The sequence below is a fragment of the Notothenia coriiceps genome, unplaced genomic scaffold (assembly GCF_000735185.1).
Source record: "Notothenia coriiceps isolate Sejong01 unplaced genomic scaffold, NC01 NC01_scaffold00035352, whole genome shotgun sequence".
Classification (NCBI taxonomy): Eukaryota; Metazoa; Chordata; class Actinopteri; order Perciformes; family Nototheniidae; genus Notothenia; species Notothenia coriiceps.
Window position 1 is genome coordinate 193,240 of NW_011368053.1, and position 15,103 is coordinate 208,342.

The 15,103-nt window shown below is 41.5% G+C and overlaps 1 protein-coding gene across 1 annotated transcript; it reads left to right on the forward strand.

Annotated features, from left to right (window-relative positions):
- The first annotated feature begins 219 nt into the window (after positions 1 to 219).
- On the forward strand, positions 220 to 12,923 carry LOC104962743 (polypeptide N-acetylgalactosaminyltransferase 4-like). Its single transcript, XM_010791237.1, has 8 exons — positions 220 to 326; positions 955 to 1,142; positions 4,212 to 4,657; positions 6,407 to 6,576; positions 8,724 to 8,913; positions 9,045 to 9,230; positions 10,208 to 10,325; positions 12,681 to 12,923. Exons 3-8 carry the CDS (start codon positions 4,272 to 4,274, stop codon positions 12,906 to 12,908), a joined length of 1,278 nt encoding a protein of 425 aa, XP_010789539.1. The 5' UTR covers positions 220 to 326; positions 955 to 1,142; positions 4,212 to 4,271; the 3' UTR covers positions 12,909 to 12,923.
- The last annotated feature ends 2,180 nt before the right edge of the window (positions 12,924 to 15,103 follow it).

The window sequence follows — 15,103 nt, forward strand, 5'->3', positions numbered from 1 at the left end:
GAGTTAACCTAACTGACAGGTTAGGGTGAGCTTTTCACAGGGTACACACACACACACACACACTCACACACACACTCACACACAAACTTTTTTTAAGTGTATAACAGCAACTCGGACATAAATGTTCAGGTTACACGTTTAACTTACTTACCTGTATATTTAACCCTGGCCACGTGGCATAGAGTACATACTGATTATATAGTTCTATACATTGCAATAGTATCCAATCGCAGCAGACACATGACAGCTAACAGCGGTTAGCATTGAAGGCTGCATCAAGCTAACTGGAGGCGATGCCGCCAACACCGGAAGTAAGGAGCAATAAAGTATGTTTATTTTTGTGTGTGAAAGTTAGTATGAGAAACCAGGAAGAGGAAGTAATAAGCTAATGTTAACAAAACCACTATACACCAGTCAAAATACATTTCATTCTTCTTTATGTTTTAAACAAGTAGGTTTATCGAGATTGGATAAAATACCCTAAGCGCTCAAAATAGTAGCCTATTTATTGTATACTAGCTACTTCATTTACAATGTCAATATGTTTCTGTTTCTATAGTATATTTGCTGTTGCCTAGTGAGATTGTTTATTGTAGAGTATTCACATTTATTCAGTATTTTCTTCATATTGTGTATTGTTTAGATACTTTAGTGATATGTGCATTTTCTACTGTAAATTTGTATCGCTGTTAATGTTAATTTGTATTTGTATTATATGTGTATCTCATTCTATCTTTTGAATATATTCAAAACAACTATATGTTGAACTCCTGTGTCACAATGAAATCATATGCTGAGACATTGTGATACAGACTTACACTATACATTTATAAAAAGCACATGCTTACACTTTCTTTACCGTGTTATTATTTCACACATTTTATTTATTGGATTACCAGAAAACATATCGTTTTTCCTGATTGAAGATTTGTTTCCTTCTTTTATTTTGAAAAGTCTGACCGGAACCAGTATCGTAAGCGTGGCTGCTTTGCCCCAGGTCAGAAGCCCAACGTGGAGGAGAGGATGTGGGTATGCTGACATCTGCAAGCCAGAGGTTTGACTGGAGACGACCGCAGGCAGACTGACAAACAACGGCCTTAGCAACTTCAAGAAACTCCGAGACATGTAACTTGTTTTTGAAGGTAAACTCTAACAAGATCACTTCGTTCCTATCTAACTGTAAACGCGCTTTTGCAACTGTCGTGTACATTGTGTTCAAAGTGTTGTCGATAACTTCCTTGCTTGTTTACCGGTAAAGTCACTCATTAGTCGGTGTGGTTTGTCAACGACGTAAATGCTGACGTAAAGCTTCAAAATGTCACTTTGAAGCTTCTTATAATAGTTTTTCGTAGATGCCAGTTTAAAAATTGAGATTAGTCTTTCTTTTGAGTCACGACTGCGCTAATCTATACACACAGTGTGACGTTGATTGAGAGCTTTCCTTCTGTCTGCAGACTATAAATCAGATTGTAATCCTAACATTGGTTTAATGTGACAGGCGAGGAGACCTGTTGCTAAAGTGTGTTTTGACTGTAGCTATACTGGTGACAGGGACTGGCTACTTGCCTCTTTAATCTCTTCTTTTCATCCTGACACCTGTGACACCTCTTTCTCCAAAAAGATAAAAGTTAGATCACCAGATAAAGAGGCTTTAGGCTGACATTTGATTAAATATGGGGGGCATTGAGTTTTACTTTTGCTTTCAAATGCAGTATTTCTTATCACCCAATCTGCTCAAGTCAAGCAAGATAAGCAAATGTGTCTGTTTGGATTTATTTGGATGTGTGTCTGACACATAGTGATGGAAAAATCTCTATTCAGCTTTTAGCCTTTCATCCTGCATCACAGCCTGGCTCCTTTAACACAGTTTCTGTCAGTATTGTATACACAGAGTGTAAGCAGCAAAGAGATGTTTGTGTTGTTGAAAGGAGTCGTGGATCCTGTCTTATGAGTCTTTTACAAACTGAAAAGGGTCAACCGGTTAATGGGGTTGTTTTACTAGTGTAACCTGTTCCTGTCTGGTGCTGCTTGGATATTTGTCTTCCTCTCTTGACTGGCTGATGAGGAAATGAGCCATGTATTGTACAGTATGCTGCTTATTAACCACGGAGAGCACTGGAGCCTCCTTCACGTGCCACATAGTTCACCTGACATCTGAGAATCCAGTGACTCACACATCAAGCCTGGTGTGTTTCTTGTGTATAACTGTAACATAAATTGTTGACCCATCTTTTTCATCGCTCTCTTTTTAAGGACTTGTTAGCGTGATATGTTTGAACAGATTGCAGCTTGGGAAGCAAATGCAAATCATATCCATTACCCAGTTTTTCTTTGTTGGGGGGGCCGGATTTAAGCTGCATTTTTAGGCCTCTGTCCCCTACGGCTCGTTACAAACGGCTGCCCAGTAAGGCTATCAGATTCAGAGAGAGTGGAAGGTGTGATGGACAGCCAATAAAAGGTTTTTTTGTCTGACTACGTCTCCATTTTGTAACCTCAGGACTCCCGAGTGCGTTGGCCGAGGCCCAGATTGGAGTGAAAGGGCTGTGCTGCTGCCTTGAAGGACTCTCAGTGGAAATTTAGTTTCCTCTGACTCTGTCTGTACCATATATGTTCTCCCACACAGAACTTTGCACACACATCTTTATCTGACAGGGTCTTCAGTCACTGTTCCTAGGAATAACCATGGTTTGTCAGAATTAGGAAATCATTGTGCGCTGGTGTGAGAAAGGGAACACACTGTTGTTGTTTGTCTGTAAGAGTGCGTGTGCCTTTCAGTATTGCTGCTAAGCCTTTCTGGCACTTGCTGGCACTACTGTAAATGGCACCTCGCTCTAATATTAATGCAACACAATTATGTGATTACATTCGGGTCGGTGTCAACATAGCTAAGTGGTCTGTTTTTCCCGCGGCCCTCTTTATGCCCCGGCGTGCTAAGTCGATCTGTCAGACACAAATGTCGACACTGCCTAATGTGTGCACCTGCAGTACCAACCTAAATCCTATTTCAAAATCAGCTGGTCCATCCTTGTGCACATTTTTTAACCCAGATTCATTGGCTCACTGCTTTTTTTTAGTCTCATTGGAAGGGAAATGAAATCCTAAAATCAGGAACCGTTCAAACTGCTGATTCTTAATCGAAATTCTAGGCTAATTTCGATTTAAAGATATTGTGCAAGAGCTGTGAATGCCATTTAATAGGTTGTGGGTTCTAGGAACATTTTATAATTACTGGAAATGTGATTCATCACTGCACCAGGGAATATTTGAGCTGTTGCTGGTTTCTTGGTTACGGTGCAGAAGCAGAAGTGTGAACCGGCTAATTGGAAAATTCACATGATATTTGAAAACGCGGTAAATGTGCAACATCACAACAGCGCAGTTTGGAAGAAACTAAGGAAATATTGAAACACTTATCGCCACTTATTGCCAGATCGGAAAACATTTTTAGTGATAAAGTATCAATCCATTTTCAGCAATAGTTTACATTTCACAATCAACTCAAAGTAGTGCTATGATTTTGGTTCTTACAGGGACTGTGAGAAATGCAAATGCAGACCCCACTGTATTGATTGCATTTAAAAAAGTAACGTTTATTTTCTCTACTCTACTGCTAATATATATCACCTATGGAGTATCACAAAGTATCAAAATGGAATGATCATAACCACTGTATCGTGTCACATACCAGATTATTGCCAATGCACAGCCCTGAGTAAAAACCTACATATTGAAGATCACTTTGTCCAATGGGACCTAAACGGCACCGCTGTAATGAGAGTATATGCATCACAGACTTAATTTATTCAGCACATTACTGTACTGTAAAAGTCTAATTTAGCTTCTTCCATCTTTGCATTTGTATTTGATGAGCATCTTAATGTAGCCCTGAGCAGGCGATTACATTTATGATGTTGCTGTTGATTACCCCTGGTCTGCTCTATTGGAGCCGTGTCCTTGGGGGCATTCACAAATTTAGAAGCAAGCGCTAACTTACTTGGGTGTAGCTTCACTTGATTGTGAATGTGTTGTAATGCGGCGAGCTGTGATTAAAGAGTTCAATCTTGTAAATCTCCTCCTGTCAGTGGTAGTTTCTTGGTGCCTTGGTTTGATGTTTCTCACAAGTCTACACTTTCCTGTCCCTTCTCCTGTTTCTTACATGTTGTATAAAAACCTTAATAATCATTATTTATTTGATTCTTTCTGTCCTCCAGAGGCTTTTGTCCTGTGGGGCACCCTGAAGCTCAGCCAGTCCCGTTGCCGGGCTTCTCGTCATGAGGGGGCGTTGCTCTCGAAAACTTGGTGTGCTGGCCAAGGCAGGTGTGCTGCTCTGGGTGCTGTGGCTGGGCTACATTCTGTTAGCAGGCTCCCCGTTCCCCTCCTCTTCCACTGTAGAGGAAGATGAAGAAGGCCGCAATGTTCGGGCGAAACAGCGGTCCTTGGATGAGGCTGCGGCTGATGGTCAGCTGGCTAGGCCCCTCTACAGTAAACCAGCACCAGACAGCAACGCGATGGGGGAGTGGGGGCGGGCCACACACCTCAACCTCAGCCCTGAGGAGAAGAAACTTGAGCAGGACAGTGTGGAGCGATATGCCATCAATATCTACGTCAGTGATAAGATCTCCCTCCACCGGCACATCCAGGACCACAGGATGAATGAGTGAGTATGGCAAAAAGGCCTCTTAGTCAGAAAGTGAGCCTAAGTTGACTAATTTTTCTCAAGGAAATCCCTAATTCATCTTTTATTGCTTGTTATTTCCTTTGAGGTCCTAGCCAACATGTATGTGTATCTCTGTCCTGCATGCAGCTGATAGCTATGCTGCAATTGTGTCAGGGATAAATGACTCACTAGAGATTAAGTTGAGTTCTTTACTGGGATCAGTTTTCCCCTGACTTTCAAACACAAGGATGAAAGCTCTCTGGATGCATTGCAGGGCTTATTGAAGCTGGTAAGCAGCAGCTCCCTGGCTGAATTGATTTATTCCATCCAGAGTGGTTGTCCGCAGCTATTCTCAGCCTCTGTGATGACACACAAAGTATGATGAATTGTATTAATAGTTTATCTTTCCATGTTTCCGTCTATCCCTAAAACTAGAGGTGCAGAGATATTAATCTTGCCCTGGTGACACTGGAATAAACCATTTGACCAGCAAGATGTCTGCATATCCAATAGTAGACTAATAAGATGCTGAGGAAACTGCCAGGAAGGTTGAAAGTCAAGTATGACTGCTGATTTGTATTCCATATTTTATTCCTTCTATTCCATTCCATTGAAATGTAAATACTGTTATATTTAATTGTACTATACTTTTAATTAACAAAACTACATTCTGTTTTAGCCCTAGAGACCAGATTCCCTGCGTTGCACAAACGGTCACTTTTATGATAGTGCATGATGGGAATTTGCGCTGGCAGTGACATTTTTGACAAGTGCACACACAACTGAATAGACACAGTGAGGAAGGAGTAAGCAGAGATCAAGTGGTGTGCTGTTTTAGTTTCATGTTCCTCATGTGCTTCACTGCCTGCCCATACCATGACGGAGTTACAAGGGAACTAATACTCCACGCTATTTTTGCATGAACACATTTTACTTGTAGACTAATAAACAAGTTCGGTGACATGTTTTATAATGATCTAAGTAACTAATAATTAGCCGAGAACTGCCAGTCTGTCATTACGGGCTATTATACAAGGAGTGGGATTTGTGGAGTGCCTCCTTCACATGCATCTGTTATTGGAGGGTGAATCCGTCGCTTTGGAAAGCTCTTTCTCTCCACTATGAAACAGTTTGCTGTTAAAGAAAGGGAAACAGCTTATTTGATTGGTTGTAACTGGTGCTACAGAATTACAATTTGGTTCTAATCCTGGCTAACTTCCAACAGTGTCATCATCATGGGTTTAGCCAAGTAATTCAACCTGTGCCAGTACTTCAACTGTTCTATCCCAATGACTCATAACAATAGAGTTCTCTAGTAACACAGTTTGACTTTTATTTCTCTTCTTTTCAGTATTTCATGCCTTTTTTTTGTATTCCTTCAAGTTATGAGTTTACAGTACTTTTGTGTTACCCCTGTCCCCTCTCTCTGTTCTGCTCCCCTCGTCTCTGTTTGTTCAACTTTCTGTAGTCTCTCTCAGAGCACTGCTGTGGTATGTTGCTCACTGGTGCGATACCCTCCCCACCCCCATCCATATTTCTCGGCTCTTTATTGTTTTAATGACTGCCATCTGGATTAAGACCAGATACCTCCCCCTGCTACAACTGCTGTGGCTGCTCTGATCATATGAGAAAATCATTTGACTTCCTTTAGCATGCTGTCCTTTCATTATAAATATGTACTGTTGCTTATGTCAACTGTGTTTGTCTTCTCCCTCACGCCACCCACCCACACACATGAACATACCTCAGATGCCGAAGTAAGAAGTTTGACTACCGGCGATTACCCACCACCTCTGTGATCATCGCCTTCTACAACGAGGCGTGGTCCACCCTGCTGAGGACCATTCACAGCGTCCTGGAGACCACGCCCGCCACCCTGTTGAAGGAGATCATCCTCATCGATGACTACAGTGACCGAGGTCTGACACTCTACACACAACAATACAACTGACAGAAAAAAAGTGTTTAAAGAGGACTGAGAGCCTTGGCCTAGTTTAGTAAAGCTAACAAAATAAGCCTCCAGTTTTGCTTTGATTTCTTCACATTCACAGCGTGGAAGAGAACAGGGCAAGCAGGACTGTTATAAATAATGAAACGATGCATATCAATGGAGCAATGAATACTAATACATAATGCCTCTGGATGTATTCTGAAAACAATTAGAAAAACAAGCTCTGAAACTAATTTTGTGCACATTCTTTTAATGATGAAATAAGGTGTAGCGGTATTTAAGGCATGCTTGAAGTGGATTGCTTTGTTATTGAAAAGAGGCAAGGTTAATAAATGCAGATTTTTTTTTCTAAAACTGCTGCAATCATTACTATAAAAGCTAAGTAATTACAAATTATTCAGCTCATTCCAAGTCAGTCTCCCTGCTTCCCTGCTCAAGCATTTGCTGTCTTATTCTTGGTATGTGTGTCTTTTGTATGCTCTCTTCTCCAGACCATGAAGCGTGTCTATTGGGGAATGAAGTGTATATATGACAATTCAAAGGTTGACTGACCAGTTTCTCTGAACTTTTGACCCTGTCTCATGGTGTCCGCCAGCAAACCTTTTGATTGATACTTCATCTCAGAAACTAGATATAGTAGTAGCTTGATTTCTGTCCGTCCTAATGGTATTAGTATTCGGTCCCAGCTAGTCTAGCCTGTGTGCATCCAAGACATTACACCATAATAATGACTTCAGTCTGCACTGAGCTGCCATGACATCATTTCCTCTCCTCTGACCACCCTGACCAAATGGAACGCTCGACATGCCACTCCCCGACCAGAAGGCTTTCTACAGACAGACAGACGGACGGACGGACAGACGGACAGGCAGACAGACAGGCAGGCAGACGGACAGGCAGACGGACAGACGGACAGGCAGACGGACAGACAGACAGACAGACAGGCAGGCAGACAGACAGGCAGACAGACAGACAGACAGGCAGACGGACAGGCTGACGGACAGACAGACAGACAGACAGACAGACAGACAGATGGACAGACAGACAGGCAGGCAGGCGGACGGACAGACAGACAGACGGACAGACAGACAGACGGGCGGACAGACGGAGAGACAGACAGACGGACGGACAGACAGACAGACGGGCGGACAGACAGACGGACAGACAGACAGACGGGCGGACAGACAGACAGACAGACAGACGGGCGGACAGACAGGCAGACAGACGGACAGACAGACTGACGGGCGGACAGACGGACAGACAGACAGACGGGCGGACATACAGACAGACATACAGACAGACAGACAGATGGACAGACAGGCAGGCGGACAGACAGAGAGACGGACAGACAAACAGACGGGCGGACAGACAGACAGGCAGGCAGACAGGCAGACGGACAGACAGGTAGGCGGACAGATGGACAGACAGGCAGGCGGACAGACGGACAGACAGACAGGCGGACAGACAGGCAGGCGGACATACAGACGGACAGACAGGCTGACAGGCAGCAGGGATTGAGAGACAGAGTGATTGACAGACAGACAGCTTCCTTTCAGCTTTTGTGTTTTACCTTTATTAACCACAAATATACTTCCAGTCAGCTTCTGTTTTGAAGTAAGATTTTGAGATACTTTTAAAAGTATCAGCATAGTATTTTCCTTCCTAATACTACAATTCCGAGGCATATATTGTTATTTTTACTCAATAATGTTTATCTGCCGACTTTAGTTACTTTGAAGATTCAGATTTAGACAAATGATACAAAATATAATCAACAAAAAAGGATCATCTGTTATTGCGGGCTTTCTTTTATGATCCCAGGGGGAAATTCACGGAAAACATATAGCTTGACTATAAGCTCCGGCATTAACAACAGTAACATTTAAATGAAAAGCAAATGAATGCATCAATAATACAAAATAAATTGATGTAAATACTTTTATACTCTCACTTCATGAACATTTTGAAAGCAGTAATATTTATCTAGTAAAACACATCTGAATACTTTGTCCACTTCTGCCTCTAGTAGCCACAAATCACATGTAAGACAGGGAATCAACATACGTTTAATGTAAAAAATATTGATTGTGTGTGTGTATTTCTTGTGAAAAATAGTGTACCTGAAATCTCAACTGGCCCAACACATCAGTGAAGTCAATCGCGTGCGACTCATTCGCACCAAGAAGAGGGAGGGTCTGGTGCGGGCTCGTCTCATCGGGGCCACCTACGCTACGGGTGACGTGCTGACATTTCTCGATTGCCACTGTGAGTGCGTCCCTGGCTGGATTGAGCCTCTGCTTGAAAGGTGGGTTCATCAGATTAGCAAAAGCTTTGTGAAGATCTTTTTTATTGGAGGAACCTGAATAGAAATCAAATGTAAATACTAAACCAACGTTGCCTGCTCGCTGAATGTAATTTGCAATGTTTTGTGTTTAGGATTGCTGAGAATGCCAGTACCATCGTGTGCCCTGTGATCGACACCATTGACTGGAACACATTTGAGTTTTACATGCAAACAGACGAGCCAATGATCGGAGGCTTCGACTGGAGACTCACCTTTCAGTGGCACTCGGTCCCTGAAGTGGAACGCAAGAGGCGAAAGTCTCGCATAGACCCCATCAGGTGACCGTATGATACTTCACAACAACTTCAAGCATGGGAGATTACTTTGTCAGATTGGCACGTACCAGTGTAGCTCTTACAGATGTAATACACCTCTGCTAATACACGTGTTGTATTACTTACTTTCTATATTTCCACTCACATTAAACCCAGAGAATGTTTGAATGTGTATTGGAACCCTGGGTTCAATAAACCACCTCAATTAGAGGTATCTATTCAAATGTGTTGTTTTTAAAAAGCCCATACCGAAACATGTGGGGCATCCCAATCTATAAAAAAATGTAAATCAAACAATCCATAACTTAAGATAAGATGGAACTCTATTGGTCCCCGCAGGGAAATTCAGGTTTTATAGCAGCAGAATAAGAGATAAACACATCTAGTACACATGAGAGATACACAGGGATAATAAGAATATATACATGTAGTAACAGTATGATTAGAAATAACACAAGTTTAACTCTAATCAGGTAAATGTACATTTATACAGATATGTGAAAAAGGTTAAATATATATACAGTACATTTAAATGGGCAGGTAAAAGTCACATGTGCAACTTTTTGTGAACAATAAAGTTATTCTTCCTGGAGTTAAAGCTGCTACTTTTAGAGAGACAACTTCACACAATGTCTAGTTTTGAGGGAAGGCATACCTGAAGTGATCTCTGTGTGTTGAAGGGTTAAAGTCTGCTGCACTTCATGTGGTCTGTTGTGCTTGGATCACACCCAACTGTGATGCATGATTTTGAAAGTGTGCATTGCATTGTACAGGGTGTTAGCAGGATGATTATTAGCTTAGGCAAAGCTGCTCTTCAAAGGCTTTGTTTAATAAGCCACTTCTTATCGTCTTAATGCAGCATTAGATATTAGACCGTTGAGAAACTACATTTGCATTGGATTAAAAAAGGAGGATGGGTAATGTTGGAACGTATGAAAATAACTATCATAACATTGCATTATTTTCACTGTTTCTCCCAGGTCTCCGACAATGGCAGGTGGATTATTCGCTGTGAGCAAAGCCTACTTTGAGTATCTGGGCACGTATGACATGGGCATGGAGGTGTGGGGGGGAGAAAACCTGGAGCTCTCCTTCAGGGTGAGTCCAGCTCTCCTTCAGTGACCACAGAGTCCCTGTTTTACCATTACAAAGCCGCGCAGCAATATGAGACCAGAGTACGGCCTTTAAAAATGTTGAGAAAGAGTGACTCATCTCATTTGCACCGTTACGAAAAACCACTCTGACAGTACATCCATTGACTAAGATTCTTTGTTGTTGAGGTGAAGAGCAGACATCCATGAGGTTGATTGACATTTAATTTCACAAAGAGAATCCTTTTTTCATAGTCTATGCCACAGATCCTTTGATTCATCCATCTCACAGCTGTCAGCCAGTGGGTATTTGGTGTGAGTGGGACACGTGTCAGTGTCAGGTCTCAGTCAGCCGCGGCACCTGAAACTGCACCCTGATATTGGCTGTTGTTGTGACGTTCGTGTCGCTTTTCACTTGTTTGCGTCAATCTAACTGGCCCAGATTTTAGGATGATGTGTGAGCTTGTAGCAGGAGCATGCAAAGGTAGGTAGGTAGATTCCTGGTGAATGATTTATAGTGTGTGTTCTTTCAGTGTGAAGACGGATGGGTTGTTCCCCTGAGTGATGTGTTTATTCATGTGGATATAAAAATGCCTCTCTCTGGGACTTTTTGCTATACATCATTTATGTTTAGTGAATTGCTTTTCAACCCCGAGTGCTAAAAAAAATATGGTGCAAGGTATAGCGCCAAGTGAATAAAGACAGTAGAGACGCTCATGTACAGCTGCTTGGCCGTGGATATATGATTATAATTTAGCTTTGTGTGAAAGGAACATAGCTCAGCCAAGTATTAGAAAATACTGTTTTAACAACCTTTCAATCTTTTGTTTTTTCTATGTTGCAATTATACAATGCAAATGTATCCTATAAATCCAAGCTGCTTTAAAATGCATGACTCAAGAAGCAAAGGGTTGGATTGATGTTGCCAGGTTGAAGTTAAAGAGCTGTGTTTATCCTTTTTAGCATTGCATCTGTCACAACATCAACACCCGTCAAGCAGACTTATTGAAAATGTGGTGTTACTCTCTTTGCGTGTATTTAAATAGTCCAACTAATGACAATGAACGTTTTTGGGCTGACTGCTTGAGATCCCACAGTGACTTCAGTTCACAGGAATGTAAGTTACACATCACAAAGCACATGGAAGTTCTTGATGTTCTTCTTCCCTGCTGTTTTTTTTTTTTTAACGCACATAAATACAGTCAATAACCAAGCTGTCCTGGGTCTTACTAATACATCTACTAACAGTCAAATGAAACGAACATAATACATTTTCGGCAATTCACGTGCGTCTCTTGTTAAAGTGGGGGTCTAGTTTTGCACTTCATGTCGACAGATGCCTCAGTTCTTTAATACTCATTATGGGTCACACATCTTTGAGTTGAGTGTTCAAGTCACCCTGACCCAGTCAACGCATTGTTTCGGCTATACCACAAATTGTAATCCTTTGAAAATGAAATAAGTTTACTTTGGCCTCTAAACAGCCCTTAAATCATCAGCTTTCGTCCATGTTGCCCTGACATGAGGAACCTCTGACTCAGTCAACAGGACACACATTGATCTTCTGCTCGACACCTGTCCTCATAAATCTGACAGAAGAGCCTTTGTGCCTCTATTGTGAGCTCAGTCGCTACACCCTGATTTGTGCCTTTTATCCACATCCGTGTTCTCAGATCCATATATAGATGACACTCCTTTTAGCTTCTCTGGGCTTAATATATCATACTGCAGAGTTACAGGTTAAAGTTATACACATCATTCTCTATCTGTGGATGTAGACCCACCACAGGAATATATTTCTTTAACTGCTTGGGTATTGTTATTGATTTCCCTCTAAAATGATATTATGAGTTTTTCCTTTAACCATTTTGGACTGGTTATTTTACCTACTTCACAAATTCTCTATACTACTATCATTAAAAAGCTACTTGCAAACCACCTGGTAAGTATTGTCAGGTAGGTCAAACTTGAATGACAAAGTAATAAAAACTACTCGTAAATGTAAGTGTCAAAGTTCACCAGTTATTGTGTCACACATCCTTTTATCTCACAGAGTACAATACTTCCTGGTTAATGATCACCATATCTGTGTAACTGCTGATTTGTATTAAACTACGTGACTATCTACACGATTCTAAGAGCCCATATTGAAAGATCAATGAATAAAATATATGCTAGTATATCCTTTAGAGTTCGCTGTTGACATCCATTTTTTTCTCTCATTATTTAACTTTGTAGTGGCTCTATAAATATGAGCTCCCTTCTGGAGTTTGGTTATCTGCTTAAGGATGCTATTAACCACAAAATGACCGTTTTGAGTGTTAAAAATAAAGAAATGGTTTCCTGTGTTAAACCCCCTCAGGTGTGGATGTGTGGAGGCAGCCTGGAGATTCACCCCTGCTCCCATGTGGGCCATGTGTTCCCTAAGAAGGCCCCTTATGCCCGGCCCAACTTCCTCCAGAATACCGTACGAGCTGCAGAAGTTTGGATGGACTCTTATAAACAACACTTCTACAACAGGAATCCCCCTGCCAAAAAGGTAAGACAGTTACAAATGAAACCGACACAAGTTTTTAAACAGTGTGTCTAGCTGGGGCCTGGTGCTGTGAGAAGCTTTAGATTCCTCGCCGAATCATCATCGTACAAATAGATTTTCTCAGTGCTAAGCTTTCTTGTAAAAGGCTTGTTTTTCATTCATCCATCCATCCATCCATCCATCCATCTTCTCCCGCTTATCCGTGGTCGGGTCGCGGAGGTAGCAGTTCCAGCAGAGAGCCCCAAACTTTCTTTTCCCTGGCCANGTCCCAGTAGTTTAGGATAATGAAGGTTCTAATCTAATCTATTACATAGCCATTACATTTCTAACTCCTAATTACAGGAAGGCAGAAAGCGCTTTATACAAATAATAATACTCATAATAATAGCAGACATTTTTTAATAATGACCACAATATCATTATTTTAATAAACCAAATATGAACAATTGAGGAAAATGAGGAAGAACTGATTATTCAAGTAGTAATGTAGTTAATAAATTGCATAAATTACTATTGCAACAAATGTGTTGTTCCAGAGGGCCAGTGGCATTTTACCCTTAATGTCTACCTCTGCGGTAATTCACCCCCCCCACCCCCGTCGACAATTTACTAGCGGTATTTACTTGCTGTACCGCGGTGGGCCGGCGGTACCGAAGTGGGCCAGTCGAGAGTCCCGGGCTGATTTGTAGTCCCAGTCCGCCCCTGCTCTCCATTGTGAGGGGGAAAAGGATGTTTGCAGTTAAAAGCTTTTCTACTAACCTAAAACGTATATAAAAGGCTAAAGCTTAGCCCAAGTGGATCAGTTCTCAAATTATGAAAAGGTCCGTATTTTTTCTTTAAAGGTTTTATTGAAATCCAAAGCAATTCCAGTGTTTTTGGCCCTTTCTAAATAGGTAAAGAGGCTCTTGATTTGTTGGTCAGCGGTCAATTTAGCCTGTTGCTGTCCTTTATGATAATCTGCTGTTGGACTCAACTCAGCAGCTGCAGAGTTGATGATTAAGATCTCTCTCATTTGATGGATGTGAAGAACATGAGTCAAGCGGATTGAAAGAACCACATCAGTCAACAGTTGTCCCGATGCCAGAGGCAGTAAGATCAGAGGAAAACAGTTCAAGCAAAGAGCGCCATCTAGTGACTGCATGGAATACATCCTTTTTTAATTACTTCTTACCCAGTACAAGAGAAATGCCATTCCTCTTTAATGGGAAAAACACGGACCAAGCTGGTTGCAGAAGTGCAAAAACACAAAGAGGTGGTCCTCTCAAATAGCACGGTGGTTAAATCCCTCTGCTCACAATATAGACCGAAACTGACCTGCTAACAGTCCTGAGTCCCCACCTATGCCGTCCTTTTAAATGACACTGCAATATTATATAACGGATTAAATAATACAGTCAGGTGACCCCTACCCCCTGTTTTTTAGTAGACAATAACTCAGGTTCCACTTATCTATTTGGATGAACGGTCCATATATTGAGCTGGAAAACACATGTTAGATTGATGAAGACCTTTGTGAGATGGTGTCTGGTTGATAAAGTTGCGTTTTATTTGAGCAAATCATCTAACCTCTAAAATGAAAAACACAGAGCTCCATGATAAGTTTGACAAAGGATATATAAGCTGCCCCACAACAGCACTGCAAGGAAAGTGTGTCTTCTCTACAATTCAATTACAGCTCTATTCACTTGTGAACCGACTTAACTGTTGGTCCAATGATTTCATTAACTGGTTGTCCTTTGTGCTTGATGTTCATTTACTGTGTTCGAGCAATAAATCATAGCAAGTAGAGGTCACTTTGTGGGACCAGGCTCCTTTAATTTAATGGAGATGGATTCTGGCCCACACCCTCCCTTTGCTTATTAGCTCCCCATAGAGCGGGATACACAATGACCTTCAGCCATAAGGACTGAATGTGTTAGAAATGAGCCTGAAAGTGAAGGGGCTTCTTTTATGACCTTGGTTCTAATATGAATGAATGACCTATTATTACAGTTATTGAACCATGTGTCCTTAAAGTGATGGGTGTGTGTATAGCCATGCATCATTATGCGCACAATACTGGTTCATATTTTACGTTCTAACCCTCAGAGAGGTTGGCAAGTCTGCAGTTGGATTTGGAATACATTAGAGAGAGATAAGGAAAGACGGTCACTAGGAAAGAAAATGCTCTGGACAAACAAGGAAAAACACTTTTGAGCTTTATTCGTTACAAAGGACAGATAGATAAGGCACATCGTCCAGCTCAGATT